This window comes from Triplophysa dalaica, chromosome 8 (assembly GCF_015846415.1).
Source record: "Triplophysa dalaica isolate WHDGS20190420 chromosome 8, ASM1584641v1, whole genome shotgun sequence".
NCBI lineage: Eukaryota > Metazoa > Chordata > Actinopteri > Cypriniformes > Nemacheilidae > Triplophysa > Triplophysa dalaica.
The window spans coordinates 24,303,322-24,326,711 of NC_079549.1; the positions used below are offsets into that span (position 1 = coordinate 24,303,322).

At 36.9% G+C, this 23,390-nt stretch overlaps 1 protein-coding gene across 2 annotated transcripts; it reads right to left on the reverse strand.

Annotated features, from left to right (window-relative positions):
• Nucleotides 1-34: 34 nt before the first annotated feature.
• Nucleotides 35-22,786, reverse strand: gpc6b (glypican 6b). Of its 2 annotated transcripts, none has more exons than XM_056755100.1 (9): nucleotides 21,899-22,786; nucleotides 17,799-17,957; nucleotides 15,997-16,388; nucleotides 15,637-15,802; nucleotides 10,385-10,494; nucleotides 9,522-9,665; nucleotides 3,825-3,958; nucleotides 2,916-3,091; nucleotides 35-2,512 (listed from the first exon to the last, which is right to left on the reverse strand). In XM_056755100.1, exons 1-9 carry the CDS (start codon nucleotides 22,101-22,103, stop codon nucleotides 2,319-2,321), a joined length of 1,680 nt encoding a protein of 559 aa, XP_056611078.1. In that variant the 5' UTR covers nucleotides 22,104-22,786; the 3' UTR covers nucleotides 35-2,318. The 2 variants fall into 2 exon arrangements, with proteins under 2 accessions (XP_056611078.1, XP_056611075.1); XM_056755097.1 differs by having other exon boundaries at nucleotides 10,385-10,515.
• Nucleotides 22,787-23,390: the final 604 nt, after the last annotated feature.

Genomic DNA, 23,390 nt, shown 5'->3' on the forward strand with positions numbered 1-23,390 from the left:
GATATATATTTCTTGTTGATTGTTGTTTATTAAACACACTAAAATGTCACCTGTGTTTGTGAGATTTATAAGAATGATACAAACTTGAATAAAATTAAAGAGTGATTTATGATTAAACTGATGCGTGACATTCAGATAAAACCATCTTTCAGTTTGAGTTATAAATCCATTTCTTTATGAGAATGCAACACAAAAGACCTTCGGCCTCTTTCCACCAAACCACAGAGTTTAAAACATTTTGAACATTGTTTTAAATAGCATTTCATTTGTAAGTAGTGAAAACAAATATGTTCAGATCACTCAAAAATGTTGACGATAAATATAGTTTTAGTTCCACTTTGCCACTTTCAAACATGCAGCAAATGCTCCAAAATTGTATTTGCATTATTGTGAAATGCTACTATATTCACTTTACACATTTTCCCTGCCTCTAAGAAAAAAAAAACATAATATGAAAGTGCTCACATTACATTCAAAATGTAATCTGTACATACTCATAAGACTTATAGTGAAAATAAACTCTACACATGCACAAACAATAATGAAAACTGATATATAAAAATAACTGATGAAAGAAAATACAACTGATATGTCGATATTGACTGAAGCGATCAAAACACTTTTTTTTTAAACGCTGAAGAAGTTTGTGGGGGAGATCAATAATATTCGTTTTCCCAAATCACTGAATGTTAATAACGATGATCAATAAACCTGCAAAACATCGTATTCCCATACAGTTCAGTTAAAACATGATCGAAAAAAACATCTGATCTATTCAAGTTACAGTATCAGAAAGTCTAGATTGCTTTCCATGGAATGGCATTACAATCATCCATCTTCAAAATGACAGAAACCTCTCCACAAACAGTGCTTGTGTGAATTACGGATTATCTGTGTGCAAATTTTCCTCATCCATTATTCGGAAACACAACTTTCTGAATGTCCTGCCCAGACGCTTGGGGGACAGAATCCTGCAGAATGCCTCGCAAACCGAGCTCTGAAATAAAACATCTGAAAAACTCAACATTGGGGATATTTTTAGCTTGACAAACAGAAAGAAAGTGTTTTTCATGTTAGAATTATGATGAATTCTGGATCGTACCAGCAGTTTTAGGAGGGGGGAATGTTAAGATTTTTATTCAGAAGTTACATGACGTATCAAATCATAACACTGAATGTGAATGAACGGCTGAAGATGAAGAACATTCACTGCATATTTAAACGACTGCGCAGTTTATTAAAGACAAGAACACAAAATCTTAGAGAACAGGACAGAAGTGCTTCAGGTCATGTGAACGACTTCTTGATCTTCTTCTACACTCTTAAAAAAATGTCCTTCAAAAGTTTTTTGATGCCATAGAAGAACCCTTTGATTCCATAAAGAACCTTTAACATCTGAAGACTCTTTCTGCTTCACAACAGGTTCTTTGTGGCGAAAAAAGGTTCTTTAGATTATAAAAAGGTCAGAGAGAAATGGTTCTTTAAAGACGCTTTGACTGAATGATTCTTTGTCATCGCTGTGAAGACACTTTCAAGCACTTTTATTTTTAAGAGTGTAGTTAAAGCTGGTTTCTGTTTGAACGACCAAGCTCAGAAAGTACTACAATAAAAAACAAGTGCAATAAATTCTATTGTGTGTATTTGTGTGAGAAGTGAATGTTGTGAGTCTATTGATGCAGACGGATTTATTTCACTAAATGTCATATCGCTCTGATTATTGAGGTTAGTGAACACGGCACTTTCCACATGTCGAGCATCTTTAAGCAAAATGTCCTTTAGCAAAGAACCAAGTGCAAATAGAGGGATTGGGTTAAAACGGCCCGTGTACATTACACTCATTTATATGCACAGAAGACTGAAGCCTAATGTTCATTTTTTCACTATCCAATTGTTCTCACTTTAAAAATAGTATTATGCAATAAAAAGCTATTCGGGTATTTGGTAGAAAAGACATACATTCTCTTCCACATTACACGACAAGCTATAATCGAATGAAAATATGAGCGAGAATATGATCTTAATTATTTGCCAAATATAATCCATAAATGAGCTGCTGTTAAATTTTTACACAAAAAACTGAAATAAACGTCTTTCATATATCTGATGATAAATGTACTGCTTATGATCGTTGGAAGAGAAAGAGAGATAGAGAGATAGAGAGAGAGAAATTATGCTTGAGAAAATGTATAATGTAAGATGCGCTCATCCCATCTGTATCTCCACACAGGAGGAAGATTTTCTGGATCTCATCATTCACTGAGATCACAGTGAATGTGAAGCACTAGAGACAGTAGCAGTCTGATGAAGGACAGCGTATTCTATCTCAGGACCAGAGCAGAGACGACCAGCGGCGACAGGACGAGGAGAAGAGATGACCGGATGATGGAGGCTGAAGAAGCTTCATCACGTTTCTCCGCTTCTTCATGAGGAGCTTGTGTGATGAAAGAGTCTGATTCTGTGACACACATCTCACCGCCGCCGCTGCCGCTTCCTGAAGTGCTGCTGTCATCATCTGACACACGGTACGGACAGAACACGAGTAAAACTTCATGAAACTTTTCATGAAAAGACAGCTAACTTTTACAAACAGAAAAAATGTGAGTTCGACAGCTTGGATAGTTTTTCTTTTAATGCTTTTGAATCCAAAAAATGATTTTCATCTCAGTGCTCCTTAAAAGAATCTTTAACTAGAAAACATGAATCGTTTGACCATAATTGTAATGACTCTTCGACAAAGGAGACAAAGCAGCTTCTTGACTCTGGACAGATACAAAACATTTGCATGGCTATAGTGAATGCTCACCAAACTTCACAAGGTTGTGCGGTTACATGCATTTGTGTAATAACGGGATGCATTGATGTAAAAAAAAGTTATTTAAAATGCCTGCAATTACTGCAAAAAGGAGTAAACTTACCGGAGTCTTGGAAGTACATGTCATTACCGTCATCTGCATTCTTGAGCTTGTTGGTCATCGCTCTTAAAGCCGCAATCTGTTGTCGTATGAGCGCGTCCGGCCTGGTTATGTCAACCCCGACCTCTGGGTTATTCACCTGATGGGTTAGTCCATCTTTCAGAACCTCAGGGACGTATCTGGACACAAGTTAACATCATTATTGGCTGTAATAACTTGCATGAAATGAACAAAATTACAATGGATCTTTGAATACTGGCATAGAGTCTGCTCCATATTTCACTGTTGTTAAAATGTATTCTCAGTATGTGAATTAATCAAAGGCAGAAAGAACAGATGCTTGATGTACGGTGGCCACCAGGTGTCACTGCGCTGCAACAGAAGAAAACACATGCAAACACAAAAAAACACAAGCAAATTCAGAAAGCATCTTCATTAGTTTGGTGACACACGCCCTGCAAATATTCGCAACACAAACAAACAGAGAAACGCGCTGCAAGCTGCACGGACGACAACGGAAGTGTTTCCGGGGGACCCCAAAAACTGATGCACCTGATTGCTTCATTTAGACTGTTCAAATTCGTTAGTGGAGTTGACGCGCGTTGACAGCACGTTTCTGTGTTTGTTTGTGTTGCGAGTTTTGCAGCGTGTTTCTGTGTTTGTTTGTGTTGCGAGTTTTGCAGCGTTTTGCAGCGTGTTTCTGTGTTTGTTTGTGTTGCGAGTTTTGCAGCGTGTTTCTGTGTTTGTTTGTGTTGCGAGTTGTGCAGCGTGTTTCTGTGTGTTCGCCAAACTAATGAAGATGCTTTCTGAATTTGCTTGTTTTTTTGTGTTTACATGTGTTTTCTTCTGTTGCAGTGCAGTGACACCTGGCGGCCACAGTATTGATGTCATGTATGACTGCTGTAGTTTTACCTGCCCTTAGAAACACCGTTCCAGCAGTCATCATCACCGTCCAGCGCTGCCACGTTTTCTTCCTGACATATGCCTTCTGGAATCCAGGACCAAAACTTTCTGAAATGCCTCAACTTTTCTTTGATGTCACCCACCTGAATGACAGTATAAGAAATGATAATACGCTGAAGCAAGTTATAGTAAGATCTATATCAGTCAGCAGATTTGTCTTATTACTTAACACATTTTAAAATAAAAGTGAAACTATCTGAAATAAAACATGGCAAGTGTGCGGTGAAGAAAAATTCAAATGAGACAACACAAACTTTAGGAGATATCAGTGAAGGAGCTCCATTGGCTCCTAATATCTTCACACTTTGATCTAATTTATCACAAAAACAACCAAATCTTTAGCTTAAACATGTTTTCCTTTGTTGTTTGTATTTCTTTAGGGTCATACATAAGTGAAATGTTAATTGGAACAACAAATTATTAAAAAGTATAATATATATAGTGAGATGGTGGTCTAGTGGGTTAAACCACTGAACTGGTAAATCAAAGGTTTCTGGTTCGATCCCAGCAGTCACCACCAGTGTGTCCTTGAGCAAGACACTTTACTCCATGTTGCTCCAGGGGGATTGTCCCTGTAATAAGTGCACTGTAAGTCGCTTTGGATAAAAGTGTCTGCCAAATGAAAAAAAAAAAATGTATATAATGTATACAAAGCACAAACAAAGGACGAAAGATTTATAAAAGTAAAATATATCAAACATCATCACAAAAATACCCATCACGGTTGAAAAAAACAGCTGGGATCTGTATTACAAATGTCTACTTTAATAAATAGTAAAGGTGTGTAAAAAGCATGTACATTTAAAAAAAAGCCTGTAAATAAATAAAAAATGTGTCTATATACTATCTGTGTACTGTGCATATTCATTTTGTATTTATAAACACAAAACATACACATACCTGTCTTTATATCTATGAAATATTTAAATGTATTATTTATATTTCCCCCCAAAAATAATTTGAAATAAACTTTTATTAATTGTTATATGTTTATTTATCTAAAATTTATGCAATCCTATGTTTGTGTTCATAAATACAAAATTAATATTCACCGTACACCAACATATATTATGTAAACACAAACTTTTATTCTGGATGTGATTAACCAAGATTAATCATTTGACAGCCCTAGTTTTTATGTCATTTGTTCATTTCTAGTTTTCAGTGTTTTGGATCATATGTGGAAAATCTGTAAAAAACTCTGTGTTCATCTGTTATTAATCATTTGTCATGAGAATGTCAAACGCTGTGAGTCGGTGCTTGGTTGTAATATGTGAGTGTGATGTATGGCAGACCAGAGTCTATGTAGGTCATTTAAGCTCCTGCTGATGTTTGACATGTGACAAGGAGAGTCAGTCGATATGAGACACATAAAGTCACACAGCAAAGACACAATACAAACTCAAAGTCAACAGCTCGAGCGCTGAGACACTTTACACCATGTGCATGAGGTCTGATTTACTCTCCACACAAACCACTAAATCAGACAGAACGAGATCACAACCCTCCAGAAATTAAAGGAGTAGTTCACCCCACAATCCCTTCCAAGAAATGTCCATCACTTATAAACATCCAAAAAAATCTAGAAATCACATGCCTTTAAGAAGAGATCCAAACGACACCTGTGAGTTCATGCATGTCTCATGAATTGTCTGTCTTGTTCAAGGGATATAACAAAATCGGACCTAAACACCTAAATGAAAGAAAAGTGTTAAATGAAACTGGAGCAAGTGAAATGTTCTGTCTGCATGACTAGTGTTTCCACAAATAGTATTTTTTAATTTCTTATCGTTCACCAAAATTCCTGTCTGCTAAAAATATGATACCTGAAGACAGAGTCTCAACACAAACAAACAACTCACTTCAGATCTTTCACACTCAATCCACTTTGCTTTAGTTCTTCTATGTCCCGCTGAGGAAAAGTGCGTGCTTACATCATGATATAATCACATCATTTATCACCTCACCGTCCTCCAGTGCACACATGACAGAATATTAATGAAACTTTTAAACTTTCTCTGCTTTAGCCTGTTTACCTGCAGGCTACACGCACAGACACGCTGTGAAAAATAAAGATGAATAAAAACACGCTTTCAGCTGGTGGAGCTATCTGTCAAAACATCTCTCTGAACGGACTCTCTTGAGAAGCAAATATATCTAATCATAACATTGACAGATATCAACATATTTTACAATGAAACTGCTTCTATTGTTTTCCCCTGCTTTATACGCCGCTTTGATAAAAGCATCTGCTAAATGACTAAATAAAGTAAATAAATAATTCATGGCTCAAGAAGTATCTCTAGTTTTGCCATGCGGTAATATAAAAACATATTTCACTATGTGAAGCTTTTCCATAGTGCATTTACACCGACACGTGTCTAAATCGATCTTAAAGAGAATCAAAATAACCTCTTGATGTTTTTTTAATTCGAACTAAACAACATGGCCAAAAACATCTACCACATGGAGAAGAGTTCCACACATGACAAACTCTTTCTGTCAGCCTACAATCAACACAAAATATGGCCTAAACCCTCGAAACAAATCTGTCGTCGACATGTTTATTTTTGTGAGGTTCATCTGAGTGATAATTATTCTCTTGAAGGATCTATAATGCACACATGTTTAGTTTGAGCCGAGTAAATACATGAAATACACAACCAGAAAAAAATAAACGACAAAGAAAACAAATTATAAGAAAGGATAGCGTTGTGTTTATATAATCATATAAGTTTCTAGTCGTTGTATTCCTCAGCATATAACTAATCCATTTCAAACCTAGGATAAGTCCTTAAAGTTTTTAAATATAAAGGCAAAACATTATGATGTCAATTTATTAAAATGACACAATAACAACATACAACAGTCTCTTCCCCATGAAATGTTATTCAATTTAAATGTGTGTATCTCTCTCTCTCTCTCTCTCTCTCTCTCTCTCATTCTACGCAAATAGCTTTACTGGCATGAAAAAAGTAAAACACTCAATATAAAAAAGAAAAAAACACTGAGAAAAGAGAAATGTACATGATAAATGATTAATGTGATACATAAATAAAGTTTTCTTGTAAATCTCTCTCTGTATGTCTCTCTGTCCCCCTCTTCTGGTGATGTTTGGGATGTACAGGTCATTAATGCACTGATTGATGTGGTTTGAGTTAATGAGTGTCAGCAGGTGTTTCAGGTTCCTAAAGTCTTTATAAACTGTCAGCTTGTGGTTCTGTGATGAAGGAGAGGTTAAGATCGACATGAAAGAACAAATGGCTGTTTTAAGAGAGCGAACCTGTTTATAAGAGTGTGAATACTGTTGGGGAAAAAAGAGTCAAATGTATTCAGAAAATAAGAAAGACTTCAGGGGGTTTGTTTCGAGACTATGAGGTTCTTAAACATCAATGATAACACGCATCCCAGCCAGACAGAAGATTAACCAAAGATATAAAGATCTTCCAAAAGCCCAGACAACATGCATTATATGAACCAAGAGATCTAATATCAAAACCATGAGATATGACATTTAGCAATGGGGGAAAAAGTATATTTAGTCTAAACTTGGATTACAGCTCTGAAGAAATTCACACAGACGAACAAATGAAAGCATCAAACTTTGGATCAGGACAAAAACCAAAGGGCAAAAAATGAATGTCTCTATGCAAAATGAAGAGAAACTTCATTGTGTCTCTGACCCTCAACTTCTGAACCAGCACGATGAGTTTTTACCTTTCTAAAGAGACATTAGAGATGGTGTTTTCTTCCTCGAGCTTTTGTGACATCAGATGCCAAATTAGCAGCAAAGATCTTCCATATTAAATCAAGCCTGATGCACAATTCATTTCCACCTCTATAATGCCGTTAGCGAGCGCTCATGAGATCATGTCATGCATCCCAGGCGCATCGGGTTGCATAAATCCAGAGCAATTCATCATCCAAATCATTAAATCTGTGCAACTGCTCGAGTTTCCCGTTGAGCAACAAGCAAAGAGGATTGTGTGTTTATTAATATAGCTGCCAATTGGTCATCTGAAAAAAAAATGAAAAGGGAAAAACTATTGCTAGTGTTTGGTGCGACATGCACATTAAAGTGAAATGTTGCGTACATTTTTAGAAATGGCAGGCAGCCTCGATTCATATACTTTAATGTTGTGAGTGTTAAGCATCCAAGACGACATCCTCCAGCTTTCAAGCACTTGACTCTAGCAGAGTGAACGCAGAATAAACATTAATGACTGTGTCCCTTCAGGACCTGAAGCCATTAGTGAATGCACTGGAGGAATCGTCCGGCGTAATGCAGCACCTCTCGGGAGAATATGAAAAACTTTTGAAATCATGCCGGTTTCTGAATTATGAACACTGATATAGCAACAGAGCTGAGAATTTCCCATCGATTGCCTCAAAGTATGTAATGCATATGTGAGGTATGAGCTGAGCATGACAGTGTGGAGGTAAATACAGAATGGAGTGAATATTAATGTACACCACGGTACAGTTACAACATTTACCCTTCAGTGTTTGTATTAAGGTTTACTTTAGGATGAATCTGATCTTACTGATTTCAGATCATATCTCTGAACACCATGAGATGTTGCCAAGAAACCAAGTAAAACATGTTCAATGGATGCACAGAAAATAAACTCTTACACTGTACTGCATGGCTTTCCATACAATCCTCTGGCAAGCATTATAAAGAGAGAGAGAAAAAAGTGTTTTATACATTATTTAGTACAGCAGATACAACCCTGCAGAACATTTGCAAATGTTATTAAATGCTGATCGATAGAGAAACTCATTCAAATCATTTATTTTTGGCATCAACGTGAACGGGGATCATCTCCAAACCTACTGAGCAGCCTAGACGGTCTGTCTGCGCTGCCATTTTCATCCGGTGTTCTCTTAAATGATTAACATTCTACTTTAAATCTAAAAAAATATACTGCTAACTGTGCGTTCACACCGTCAGTGACTCTGTCGCTAACCCCTCGTTCACATTACAAGCGACAAAGCGACATGATCCCATTCATTTCAATGACTCTACTAGTAATCGTCAACTTCTCTATTTAAGTCCTGCTAGCTAGATTCCAGTTGTATTTGTTAAATATACCTGCATTTTACTGAGTGGTCTAAACGCACAGTTAGAATATTAGAGCTAAAGATAGATTTCTTGGATTTATACAACATGTGTTTACATTACAGCGCTTTTTATCCTTCGATGTTCACAAACTTACTCAAATAATATTTTTTATTTTTATTTATTGTATTTTTAAAAAATGTTTACTGATTGCAGCTAAAATTTATTTATAATAAAAATCATCTATCTAGAAATGACATGCTCTTAGATGTGAGGTCAAAAAGGTTGCGATGCACTGAAGGACAAACACAATTCTGGTTTGTTACATGAACTTTTCTGATAGGACTTCTTGGAAAAAAATGATATATACGAGCTGGGAAACGCTGTTGTAAGACAGCATCTTTGCACAATAACACTTTTGTCTGAAGTGCGGAGTTTCTAAACGTTGTAAACTAGAAGGTAATGTTCGTCTCAGTCAGTGCCGTCTATGCAGGCTGTAGAAACCAGGGCAGCTGGTTAGGTTTTGGAACAGAGCCCGTGTCTACTGCAAGGTATTTTACAGTCACGGTATATTCCCGTCTTACCAGGCGGTCCAGGCGACTAACGGCAGCAGCGGTCGGAAGTTCTTCGGGGTTGTAGGGGCTGAAGCGTCCGCTGAACGTGTCAGGGACACCGCGGGCAGTTCTGCTCATTCCTGAAGGCTTCGGTTGTCCACAACCTTGGAAAACCTGCAATTACACGGAGAGGATGTGTTCTCAGTCATACTGCTGAGCTATTGAATTACTTTGAGGAGAAGAAAGAAAAACACAGCCGTCATTCAGTGAGATGGGAACCTGCTATTCTCAGAAACCATAAATATCCCAAATCAAGTCATGAATAAAATCTAATGGACACGTCAACGTTTGCTGAACTATAATGTCTATAACTAGATTTATTCCTCACCACACACCCCCAAGAATAATTCTAGACTAGTCTTTTTTTCTGAATATTTGATGCATATATGCATTTGGGCAGCGGATGCATTAATGATAATACAAAGCCGCATGCATTAAAAAAAGAATTGACAAAATGCTTTTAACCATGTTCAAGCGTTTCACATCACGCGTAAGAATAAGACAAATCTTCAATTGTTAACCGAAAAGCTCAAACTTCTCCCATCGAGGATATTTTTTCCCTTATTTAAAAACTACAATTAGTGGCGGGGTGAGAATGCAGAGATGTAGGAGATGCGTTTGCTGGCCCGCGTGCATTTCTGACCGTCCGCAACTATGTTGTTAAAAATAAGATTGGATATGGGATGGCAGGCTTTGGGGTTTGGACCCGAAGCCAGTAAATCCCACAGATGGCTTAATTCTAGGCTTGCTTGTACAGAACATGATATCACAACATGATGATTATGGAGAAACACAGCTGCTCTCCACGGCAGGAGGAGGAGAAGCGGACATACTTGATGAGAGAGCTGCATGCTGTTCTCCTGCATATACATGATGGCTTCTGATATCTTGACGTCTATCGTCTGCATGACGGACTCGATGTTGAATGGTCCCTCTAGTCTCTCTGTCAAGAGCAACATGGCATCTGTCAATACACAACACGGACGGGTGAAGAAGAGAGTTACTCAGGGAGAGAGATCTTGTGCCGTGTCTTGTGATTTGATTCATAGCATCCGGGTGCATCATGAAGACAATTTTATGCCCACTCACAAAATTCTGTGAAATGAAAAACTTAAGAAATGATTTTTTATATAAGATTTTTTTTTACATTTTGTGAAATTTCGTTTTATTCATATTATCTGTTCAAAGTTGGGTTATATTTAAAGCTCAACTTGGTCTCAAATGTTTCTCCTAAAATTGCTGATGAACAGAAAAAGATGAACAAATGATAATGTATAAATTGTTGAAACACACTCTAAAAAGTTTAACTATGATTAACTTTTTTTTTTTGTGAAACAATTTACGCAAAAAACTGAATACATTATAAAGTTGTGAAATCAATGAAATAAACTGTTTAAATTAAGTAAATTTATTAGTAACTCAAATATTTCTATTAGAATTCACCAAAAATATTAAGTGTTTATTTAAAACATAATGTGTTAGTTAAATAACTATTTTTCATATTTTTCTTAATGTCCCATTCAAAAATCACAGTTTTATTTTTGTAATTTGTGACATTTCTGACTCGTTTTTAACAGGAGAATTATGTCTGAGACACACACAAGATCCATTTGCTCTCCATTTAATCTTATTGATGTCTACACTGTAAAACCAAATTGAGCCACCGTTAAGAAATATGAGGCAACCTGATGGAGTTAAACTTTTTTGTTAACTCAACATATATTATTTCATTCTTCAAAGTAATGACACTTTGTTTAGCCAACTTAAATTTGTTTGTTTATGTCATGCTGATTGTCTTATTTTTCTAATAAAGATATTAATGTCAAACCAATTACTGTCGTTCAGGCGATTAATACATTACTGTTGAGTGGATTAAAAATGTTACATTGGCTAAATTAAACATTCCAAGCACTCTTTAAGTAATGTTAAATATAAAAATAAACAAATGGAATTGTCTTTTACTACAATTGTAAATATTTTCTGTCTCAAACAGACCCAAACTTTGATCAAATAACTGTTTAAACAGTTTGTGTTGAGTTTTTATTGTCATGCACTTACACCTCAACACTGAACACACAAATCTCAACCTTTGTAACAATCATAAACCATCATTCATTCAAAGAACTCTAAACTTAACAGATAACAAACAACCATATTAAAGCATAAATTAAGCCAGCCACAACTAAAACACTAATCTTTAAAAGAAAAACAAATAAGAAACACAGAATTGAACATGCTGCAATGCATCTTCGGAACTTTCAAACTCTTGCAATATTGCTTGTTCAGAATACACAGTTTTGTAAGTTGGGCAAACTTTCTGACGCATTTCGCCCAAGAATTTGAGAATCTAAGTCCAGTCAACAAAATAAAAAATTAGAAACATGTTTAGGCTAATTTTGTTCAGTATATGCAAAACAATCATTTGACTCCTTTGACTAAAAATGCTATGTTCCAAGTTCCTTATATCTTCCTGTAGGAAGAACATATTGCAAGTTTGATTTTTTACAGTGTAGGAGGAATCCTTGAGATGGAGATCTCATCTTTTGGGTATCTGCGCCCCTCAATTCTCATTCTTGGGATAAAATGATTCACAGATTTTGAAAGATTCACTCTAACTTCGAACCCAATTCACAGACTAAAGTTTTATTCGGGGTTGGGTGATGAAGGGAGAGTGTCTTATGCGTTCACAGGCCCTTCTAATGCCAGCCGACATGACGGGTGTGGCAACAGATTTGTCCACAAATATGAGAGAAGAAAACATTCATTTTCGTCAACATCTATTTTCTCAGCCGTGGACTCCCATGTTTGAAAATCCAAAGGCCACAAAAACCTCCAAACATGATCTTGAGAGAGCGAACAGCTGGGCACAGAAGAGCTGTGTGAGTAGGCATCACACAGTTTTAATAATACACTGGCTAGACAGCATGACTCCAGTGAGGGGCAGTAAACATCTTCAAGATTTCACATTCACTCAATGCCAACCATTCAAAAGATAAGAAATCAAACAGGCGTGTTGCTGGAAGTGTTCTCTTCAGTTCTGATCTTTCTCTAAAATGAGTCTGAGGTGTAAATGAATGTTGAATGTAGAGGTCAAATAATCTGGATTTAGGTAAATGTGATGAGAAATGTTTGAGTTGATATCGAGATCTTCAATAACATTGACTATAGATTGCGGACGAGACAAATCTGAGCTCAGTTTGACACATTTGTCGACATCACTTCTCAAACTTGTTCTGTCAATAGAAATATCTGGGATGCAAATGAGACGTTTTCATTTTGGGTTTCAGATTGGGTCTCAATAAATGAAATCAATGTGATGTTTAATCCTTTGATCTTGTGAGGCTTTCAGATCACTCTTGAGACAAACGGCTGTTATTAAATCTCTCTCTGAGGGTGTGAATACCACTCGTGAATATCACTAAATAAAGCGTGTTTAAGAGAGCTGAAAACATTAACATTATCCTAACGCACCCCTTACACACTTTTTCAAAATAATAAAAACTGATTTAATCTTAGAATCATTTTTTTTTACAACACAAATTATTACTTGCACCAACACAAACATGAATCAGATTTGCGAGTTTTGCTTTTCTGTACCTTAGGATGTTGCGAAAAGAATTTGTGGTGTATGTAAACATCATTTGCTGTTTATAAATGAGTGTAAGTTTTGGATGAGTTATTCCTCATAAGGTCATATATTTTATAATAATCCTGAATTTGTGTCATTAGGACTGAAAAACTCTCTGGGTCGGACCTCTGTGAGTCCCTTTCTAGCGCTCATCTCTTATTCATGAGGAGGTCTTCTCAGGGCACAGGAAATGTTACGGGCTTGAATTTTCATGAATTGTGAAGTTGTGGCTGGATCCTGTTACCTAATGAAACAAATCATGCAATTAAAAAGAAATGAGCAAAAAAAATCAATAAGGATCTGTTTACGCTTTAGCAACGAAGGACTGTAGAAAGGGCAAGATGTGTTTGTCCAACAGCAACATTGATAATATGAAACTTACAATAACTTATTTACTGGAATTGTGTTTGATAAGAAAATTGAGACGTACTTTAGGTTTATGAATGTATGAAAGTGTCTGGATTTGGATTTTTAAAAATGCAAAATTTAGATCAGTATAAAGTAATAAAAGTATTTAATAAAAAACAAACAAAATTTGATCATACATCTTAAATGCCATTTGCAGTAAAAATGATGTGCCTATGTGTGTGATTTTTTTAAATAAAAAAAATAATTTCAATAAAAAAATCATTAAAAGTGTGCAGGTAAAGAGTGGCAAATTCATATTTAATATTTGAGAATCTTCAGATCACAGCCGTTTTACAGCTGCTTTAAAACAATACAATATTAAATTACAGTGATCTTTATCTCCTTAATGGCGTGTGTTAAACAGCAGTAGTGTACAGGTGTTTAAACTTGTAAAATACCTTGAGGCGGTTTCCCGGACAAGGATTCAGACTAAAATTTAGACTAAAATAAATGTTAGAGCAGTCTAAACTGAAAACAACTTGAACTGAAATAAACTTAAAATACATTAGTTCCATTATGTTGTCTCAAAATGCACACAAATAATGTTTTTTGTTTTGCATGTTTGTAAATAAAACTGCTTAAATGTTTAAATTTAACTTGATCCTAATCCTGCCTTAAACTGATCGCTGTCCCTGAAACTGCCCCTTAAACTTTTAACTTGTATTTTTTAAACCCTCTTAAATACAGTATGTGTTTTGTAATAGTTTCCTGTGTTACAGAAAAACAAATTTTGCAATTCTGCCTTCCAGTATGCACAACATAGAACTGTTTGTTGAGAAGAATTTGTATCGAATTTCAATGAGAAGTATTTGCATGAATCTTGTGTTCTGTGAATGGACTGAAGTTCAGGATCTATTTGTGTCTCCCTCTGCTCTCAACGATCAGGACTGTCCCACCAAAAATACAACCAGTGTTTGTTCTGAAGTTCACTGTTCACATGTAAAGCATTCTGCAGTTAAATGGCCAAACATCCTTTTTAAAACAAACAAAAATCATGAATGAGCAAGAGAAAGGCCAAACGTGAAACTAAAAGGCCAATCTTTGTGTGGCAACTGTAAACATCAGACAGTTTACAAATTAGCTGGTTATCCTAATTTTGTTTAATGGATATATCAATTATGTTTACCGTGAACAGAAATAAGCACATGTTTATCTCTCGTCTCGCCTCATCATACAATGTTTTCCTCTGAATCGGTTTTGGAGGTCTGACATTCCAGAATCAAGGAAACTGGGAAAGTTCCCTCAGAATGATTCAAGGTTTGTGGAGAACTATTGTTTCTCTCATCTGTCAAACTAAGGTCACGCTATGCAAGCTGACGGCGTTTCTGAGCCCAGTCATCTCCACACCAATACATGGAAACAATTTGAAAAATGTTCCACAATGCCCATGTAAACCAAACGCGCTGCCCAAAATCCGCCTGGAATAAACTGGAGAGGAGATAAATGCCTCCTTGCTTGGAGAGAAGATAGACCATCAGCCTCATGCCATCTCTTTATTTTTACATTTTGTTTATTTGAATAATAAAACTTTAAAAACAGGTTTTAGCCATGGGATCGGAGTCAGAAATCTCAGAATGTCTTCTTCATCAGAGTTTCAGAAGAGATGTGTCAAACTGAGCTCAGATGTGTCTCGTCTGCAATCCAAAGTCAATATTAGTGAAGATCTCGATATGAACTCAAACATCATCACATTTACTCAAATCCAGATTATTTGATCTCTACACCTTCATTCTCGTTATGTGTCTCAACATTTACGCTCATTAAATTCTCTTTTTATTTCTTCGGGGCAATTTTAGGAGACCAACTTGACACTTGGCAGAACTTCATCAAATCTCGAGTTAAGAGAGTAACCTACCAATAGCATTTTCCTCCAGGCAGACAAACCCGACCTTTCATTTAACCTAAAAAAATCCATATTTGACCCATCCATCGTTTGACATAAACCAGCATTTACTTTAAGATCACGTATGATTCTTTGCATAGTGCTGATGGTCGTGTCTCATATGTTCTTATTTCAGACTCTTGGAGTTTTCTGAAAGATGGTCTTACCGGTATATTTGCTCCATTCTGGGTCGAGATCGGCCTGGTTGGCCAGACAGCCCTTCAGTACATTCAGACAGTAGTTCTTGCAGGGCTTCAGCGTGGACAGACCATCACAATATGAACAGTAGAGCATTTTAGTGAAGCCGTCAATGCACGCGGGGCTCATGGTAACCTACCAACAAATGTTTGAATATATCGTTCAGTTTCGTGAACAAACAAAATCCAATTAACAACCTCGGACAGGTTAAAGTTTTTAAGTCGTTCTGATCACATGGTTAAGTGTTGAGGTGAAAGAAACTTTAGTGAAACTGTCAGATGAATTTCCCACATAAAGACAGAACCATCAACACAGGTTTATGATCTCACCTTAGAAACTCTGTTAGCGACTTCCCGACCCACCACCAAGCCCTGGACGAAGGTGCGAGCCGCGACGAACGCCCGAGTAACCTGAGACTTGAGCTTCTTAGGAAAGTCTCCAAAGGGTTTGAGCTCTTCCATGTACTTACTGATACATTCAAGATAATCCTCAGTGATGACGAACTGAGAATTGAGGAGCTGGAACATGCGCTCCAGAAGGTGCGTCCAGAAGTCGTTCAGCATCTCCTCCAGATTGACGTTGCCACCGGTGTAGTATCTCTTCATATCGGCGAACAAACTCTGAAAGACCTCGGCGTTCTGCATGTAGGGTTTGCCGTATGTACGGATGAACATCTCATTTTGAGACTGCTCAGTTTTCTCCAGCAACTCCAGAATGAAACCTGATAAACCAAGAGAAACAATTCTTCTCACGATAACAAGCATAAGAACCATTAGGACTGATGTTCATTATAACCACACGCATGAAGATGGTCCAAATAGAAAGAACCTAATCACCAGCAATTTTACACATTCTATAACATCTCATTTACATTTTCAAACACTTTTGTGACCTCGAAGAGTACACTTTTAAAAATAATGGTGCTTCATATATGCCATAGATCAATGGTTCTTAAACGTTTTCTTTGTTAGGACACTTTTGTGTAGGGTGAGTCGCTTTGCGCCCCCCCCCAAATAAATACTTGTAATCTTAAACTAAATCAAAAACATATTCAGTTGTACAATAATGCTACATCAGTTCTTTTGGTTGGCAGGCTTATTTTTCTGATGTTTGATGGCATAAAATGTGTGATAAATTTCTTTGTTTCAAAAAATGCCACAAAAAAGCTGTGGCCCCCCAAATCCATCTCGGGGCCCCCAGTTTGAGAACCACTATCATATAAGAATCTTTTTTGTTTTAAATGGTTCCATAAAGAACCTTTAAAAGCCAAAGAACCTGTAATTGTGGCGAAAAAAGAAAGAGATGGTTCTTTAAAGAACCTTTAGCTAAATGGTTCTTTGTGGAACCAAAAATGCTTCTTCTATGGCATGGCTGAAAGTGGAAGAAAAATACAGTCATTCCATTTTGTTTGATTCTATCCTAACGGGCAGATTTTTTTAAATGCTGAGATGATCGCTGTGAAATAACCTGTTTTAATTTTCAGTAGTCCAGTATCTGTCACTTCAGGACAGAAGATGATGAAACCTTTGAATTCTTAATGCCAAACGGGGTATAAAGAAGACTAGACACTAAACCCCTCACCGCTTCCGTTTGGCGACCGAAATGCACATATTTGCTCTTTCACAGACAACATGCTTGAATTATAAAATGTTCTTTGCTTCAAATAATGTAGACTGCCAAATGATTAAATGTAGGAATAATTAATTACATGAAACATGGATCTTTTTAGAAAAACTTTTTTTTAATCTTTTGCAAAAAAGGATTTGAAAGATGAATGTTTTAAAAAAAAATTCGGTCTAAAGAGTTAACACCAACACAAATGTTATCATTGGCCAGGTTGACAATGACTTCCAGCTATAATCAAATATATTTACAGTTTGGCATTCAGGTCACCTAAACTGTGAATAAATGACATTTAAGGGACATTCAGATTAGAATGCACCGGTGATGGAGTTCAGCTGATGTTATTAAGCGATTGCAATGCTTCCTCATGGACATTATGGTCAACATTAGTCAATTTCCAAGACAGACCGCGTGGGTGTCTTGTATTCTAATCCTTTCATTATATCTCAAATAAAATCCCAGAAACACAATGGGAACATGCTTGTGAATGTTAATAAACAAATCGTACCATCAAACCTTTTATGTCTGGTCATAAACGTGTTCCTCAGCTCCTCGCTGGTGTCGTCTATCAGCTTCTCAAAGTCTCGTGTGCTCCTCTGGTTAAACTTCTCCTCCATTACTGTGTTACAGCATGTCTTCAGTGGACCACAAACTTGCGGAAGACCTCCTGTTGTCAAAGTGAAATGCCACACATCAATTCTGTGATTACTCAACGAAAATAATCTCAAACATTGTGTCTGACGGTCACCTGGAATTGACTTGTAAATGACCTACAGCATCATTGATTTTACTGGTTTGATGAAGAGGATGATTTCAATAAAAACAGGTCTGTTGCCTGTGTGCTTTCTGGAGACGATAATTTTTGGTGAACTTTTCCTTTAAGATCTCTGCCGTAGCACTGCAGTGTACAGGAGAACATATGCCTCACCGCAGGTGAACCGTTTATCATTCATAATGAACAAAAAACAGAAGCCCATTTTATTAAATGTGAAAAATGTCCTGCTGCAAACGCAATTAAAATGTCATTAATGTGGTGAAAATGAAGAACACTTTAATCACATTGGTGTCTAGCGATTAAGCTTCAAAGAAAAAGAACACCGTACAATCTGGACCACAGCTCAAATGCACAGTCACAATTAGAATATTATAAATTAAACTTATGAATTTGGCAGAAGCTATCAATCAAAGCATTTGAACACTGAACTGTTAATAAAAAACAAACAAACAAGTAGAGTTTGATTCTAAAATGAGAACTCTGTTAATATCAATCAAAATGCTGTTGGTTTGTTTTGATTTAAGACATAAAAACTTTAAAAAAAAAAGCTAACTAACACATTAAAAACATGATAACATAATAAAGAACTTGATTTTTAACATTTTTTAAACCAAACTCTTCAAATAACATTCTTACAAAAAGTAAAAGATTGATCGTTGATCATGCAAATACTTTTTACAAACACACACTGTTTCATTGATGTTTCTAATTTTTTTAATGAATTGCAAATAAAAGCTATGGGCTCAGTTTCAAATTCTAGAGTCTACCTCGAATGTGTACTTCACTAAATGTGACGAAATTATACTTAAGACAAGAAAAACAACTGGCTGCCTCAGAACACTTGGTGAGATGAAGTGTCTCACGAGGGTCCAGTGAAACTCAAGAGCTCTTCACATGTTTGTCACAATCAAACTGATTGTCAGTCACTTCACACAATCTCTCATCATCGTGATTGATGGGACAAGCATCTAGATTCACACAGTTTGTACTTTTTGTTTTGGACAGATTTTACTCCACCACAAGCACACAATGCAGAACTGATCCTATCATGATACACGGCAAAGAAATGATGAGTAACATTTCTGATTCATTTTGCTAACGTCAAGAGGCCCTGTATGGTTTGTTCTTCAAAGCACAAAAAATAGACAGAATGCCTGAAGTTCCCTACAATAAATAAACTGTTATCTCCTCAAATGAAAATAAAAACGACATACGGGTTATATCAGTGACTTATAAAACTTTTTAGTGAATCCTAACTTTAAAGAAACTATAATTAGATAAACATGTACACAGGTCTCTCCTCATGTCGTCTGGTCTCATGTTTAAACCGATGTCAGAAAGTGACCTTGTTAATAAATGATGCTCTATCTTGTGATTTGTGAGTCTGCACGCTTCCAACCTAAAACCTGTCACCCGTCAACACCCATTCTATCTTTGGTCATGATGTCAAGGAGGTCACAAAATGTCAACAGCGTTATTTCAGTCTTTTGGGTGACCTCTGAGGCGGGCGAGAAATGGCAGCGTCCATCTGAGCCCAACACCAGCAGTGTGTGTCATACAGGCAGCACCTACACCATACATTTCATTTATTTCTTTGAATTTTTTTCTTCCATGGAGCTGAAAACGCACCCACACCTGCACACACGCAGTAGCTGTTTTCAGCTTTCAGCGTGTCCGTCATCTGGCGTGCAACGGAACCCGGAAACATTGATTTAAATATATGAGGAAGAGTTGTTGAGAGCCTCGGGATGACACATTTAGCCCTGTCGACAAGCCAAAAGAAGGTCTGATGCCCGTTTCTGTGCACGACGATGGTTTTGGGTTCAGATGTTGGCGGTCATCTTAGAATGGAAGCAAAGGGAAAAAACAGAAGCCACTCAAAGTAAACTAGACCATCTCAAAACACAGTTTTTTAATATATTTTAGAGGCTTTAAGCCTTTAGGACAGTGGAGAACAGACAGAAATACATTGGATAGAGACAGAGGAGTGAGACCTGCAAAGGATGCTTGAGACGGGAATCGAACTCGGCTCGGGCCACAAGTGCAGTGGCACTGTATGTCGCTCTATAACCTCAATTCCGTAGGCACCGAAAACTCCGTTTTTAACACTAAAATGGTTATTAGTAAATCCCAAAATTGTCAATTGCAAAATTAGCTTTATTTAGTTTAATGAATGAAGGAATGTACAGAGCGCTTTTCCACCATCGCGCCGAATCGGTCTCGTTACTTAACCGTACCGTGCCAATCCGCGCCGTACCGTGCCAAGTTCATAAATGGTTTTATTTTCCACAGGAGGGCTGATATCATGACGCATTCTATTAGCTTAAAATTTCCAGTCGAGAACAGTTCTTACCAGAACTGTCGTACCAGACTCACGTGGAAACATAGCTGTAACTGTTTCAGATCGCGGTTCGGCGAGATGGTGTAAAAGCGCTCATGAAGTCATTTAATGGCTAAAAGGATTGTTAGGTTACATCTGTAAAGTGTTAATATATCTTAACCTCTATAAACATTTACTTTACAAAACATTACATGAACACTGTATCTATTTCTGATTTTTCAGACACACCATAGACACGCCACATGGTGCCATTTATTAAATCGGTAACACTTTACATTAAGGCACCCTATATAAAGCATTTATAAATGTAAAACCATTAACCATTAAATCGATATTATAAGTCATAAAGTTAAATAAAGGTGTCATTTCCATGCATATATCTTAAGAAAATCAATAGCTGCATTATAACCATGTTTTGAGAAATCTCTGGCTTCTTCTTTCTGTATATTATCTGTCTGATCTCTGGATTATAGAGAAAATGTGTTTGTGTGACCTCAGGTTGTGTTTCCTGACTCATTGCTTATGAAACATGATAAAAGTGTTTCTGAAACAACACGAGCTCTATGTAATCAGGGCTACTTGTCAATTCACGTTACAGTCTAGACAGTTTTAATGACACGCGCTGCAGAGCTGACTGCAATCTGAGCTGCTTTAACATTAGTCTAGTTTTTGCACCATGTCAGACAAAAAAAAACTTAAATTAAATCAGCAACTTTGATTTGTCTTCGAAAATTAACCATGATTTGATTTTAGGAACAGTAAAGTAACCATATTTTTGGCGGACTACCATTTGTATTACCATAGTTTCACTACTATGAAACAATGGTTAGTAGTGAAACAAGGATAACTTTGTTATGATTGAAAACTATTGTTTCAGAATGGTTTATTTTCAGAAAAGTGTCCAGAGCATTAAAAGGGAGTTGACACACTCCAGTAAATATTTGTTGTACTAGGTCAAGGAGGTTTATGATATAGACATAACCTTTAGTGATAAGTTTACAGACAACAAATTTACAGTTTTAACCTTAAGTGAGGAATAATACACAATTAATCTACTCTGTAATTTGGTCAATTGTCCTAATGGGAATTGCAAACACATTGTTCTCTAAACTGTAATGGCACAAACGTGTGATAACAGTCCTGAAATCTTTGACAACACGTTTAAAAACCTTTAATAGAGTCAAAATGATGGTCATGGTTATACAGAAATAGCATTTCTCTTAAAAACGAACCGATATAACCACCAATGAAAGCATAATTACTATAATTTAACTATGGTGACAACAAATTAACCGTGATTTTACTTCAGAAAGCATAGTATTTTCTGGAATATGTGATTATAAAAATGTCAATCTTCCCAAAAACACGGTTACTACACTTTTACTGCAATAAAACCATCGCGAGCTTTTGTTGAGATTGTGACAATACCCCCAGTGCACACTATTTTATGATGCACATATAAGACAGGTGGCGGCTTAACTTTGTTTCTTACCTGGTGTTTCCGCGTTTGGCACATCGGCAGGACTGAATCCCAGAGAAGTGTACGCGTCTTTCACCAGACTGCAGTTCACCGCCGGTAAATCCTCCGCAGACGACACGCGCACGACCGACAGAAAACACACACCGGCAAACGCAGCCAACATCACGCGCTCCGGTGAAACCTCGTGCCGCTTTATTCCGCTGGACATCCGGATCATCCTGAAGGCGCTGGATGCGCATCCGCGTCTACAACCGAGAGCGCGCCGTCTCCTCCAGACGCTCTTAGGGAGACAAAATACCTTCAAGTTTTGAAATGGAAAGCATGTCGTGTTCTGACATCTGTTGGAGCGTCACAGGTCTTCGGGGTGAAAGCGCAAATGTGTGCTGAAGTCATGCGCATGAAGCCTAGTGCGCAGTGACTTCGTCCAGAGTTCAGCCACTGTTCGCCCAGTTTCAACTGGAATGCGATTTACCCCGGACAACGTGTGGCATACGTCAGCAAAATTAAACCCTGAGCCTCCCCTTAAGAAAGTTAACCATGGTGTTTAAAAAAATATTATAATAATAAGGTAACCAATGTCACCATGGTATTTGTAAGAAAACGCGTGATCTGCCAAAAAAAACATGGTTTGTACAATTTTACTATAATAAAACACTGGTTAACTGTCATGTGTGATCTGTTCATGAATCATGCAAAATATGAATATTAGTCACGTTAAACATGGGAAAAAAATGGAATAAAAATGAAGTCTGAAGGTCAAGGGAAAGAATAAAACTTACCGAACATATATGGAGGATGTGATTGTGACAACAATGGGTTTGGTTCCCAAGGAACACACTAATATCTACTCTGTACAAATGCATAAATGTAAATAAACACTTGCATGCTCAGCTCTGTTAAAGCCTATCTATTTTAATAACACCAACAGCTATGCACTAAAATATAATCCCCTTAAAAGCAGCCACAAATCCAGATTTATATTAGGGTGACATAGAGAGGAGGCCGCCTGGGATCTGTTTACATTTACGTACATGCTGTTTTCCATACGGTTATACTGCCAACATCACTCCTACACTCCCAGCCTCTGACTGCCTCGTATGTATATTCACAGTTTAACTGAGTGCATCTATAGACGGCACCTTTAGAAGTTAAACTTTCAATCACACGCACGACAGCAGGATTATTATAACAGAATTTATTCCAGCAAACAGATGTTAAGTACTCGATGATAGCTTTGTATGTAGCCCCTATACTGGAAAGTTATAGTCAGACAGGCAAATGTGAACACAATGCAAAACCTTTATGAAAAATATTTTTTATAATCAGAAACTATAAGACGATGTAAGTATTGTAAGGTTTACGCTGGTATACGTTGACACACCGGTATATAAATCTGAAATATTGTCACCTTCAGTTGTTGGCAACATGCCGCTGTGAACTTTATCCTCCCACAGTTCAGCAGAGATGCTGTTTAAAAAGACTTACAGTCACACAGTCATATGAA

Bases quoted from the DNA above. Each gene is read 5' to 3' on its own strand.
- gpc6b (XM_056755097.1), bottom strand. From the start codon at position 22,103: ATGATCCGGATGTCCAGCGGAATAAAGCGGCACGAGGTTTCACCGGAG. The intron at 17,958-21,898 runs GTAAGAAACAAA...CTTTGACAACAG, and splicing joins GCCAAACGCGGAAACACCAG to GAGGTCTTCCGCAAGTTTGT. The intron at 9,666-10,384 runs GTATGTCCGCTT...GTGTAATTGCAG, and splicing joins GCATGCAGCTCTCTCATCAA to GTTTTCCAAGGTTGTGGACA.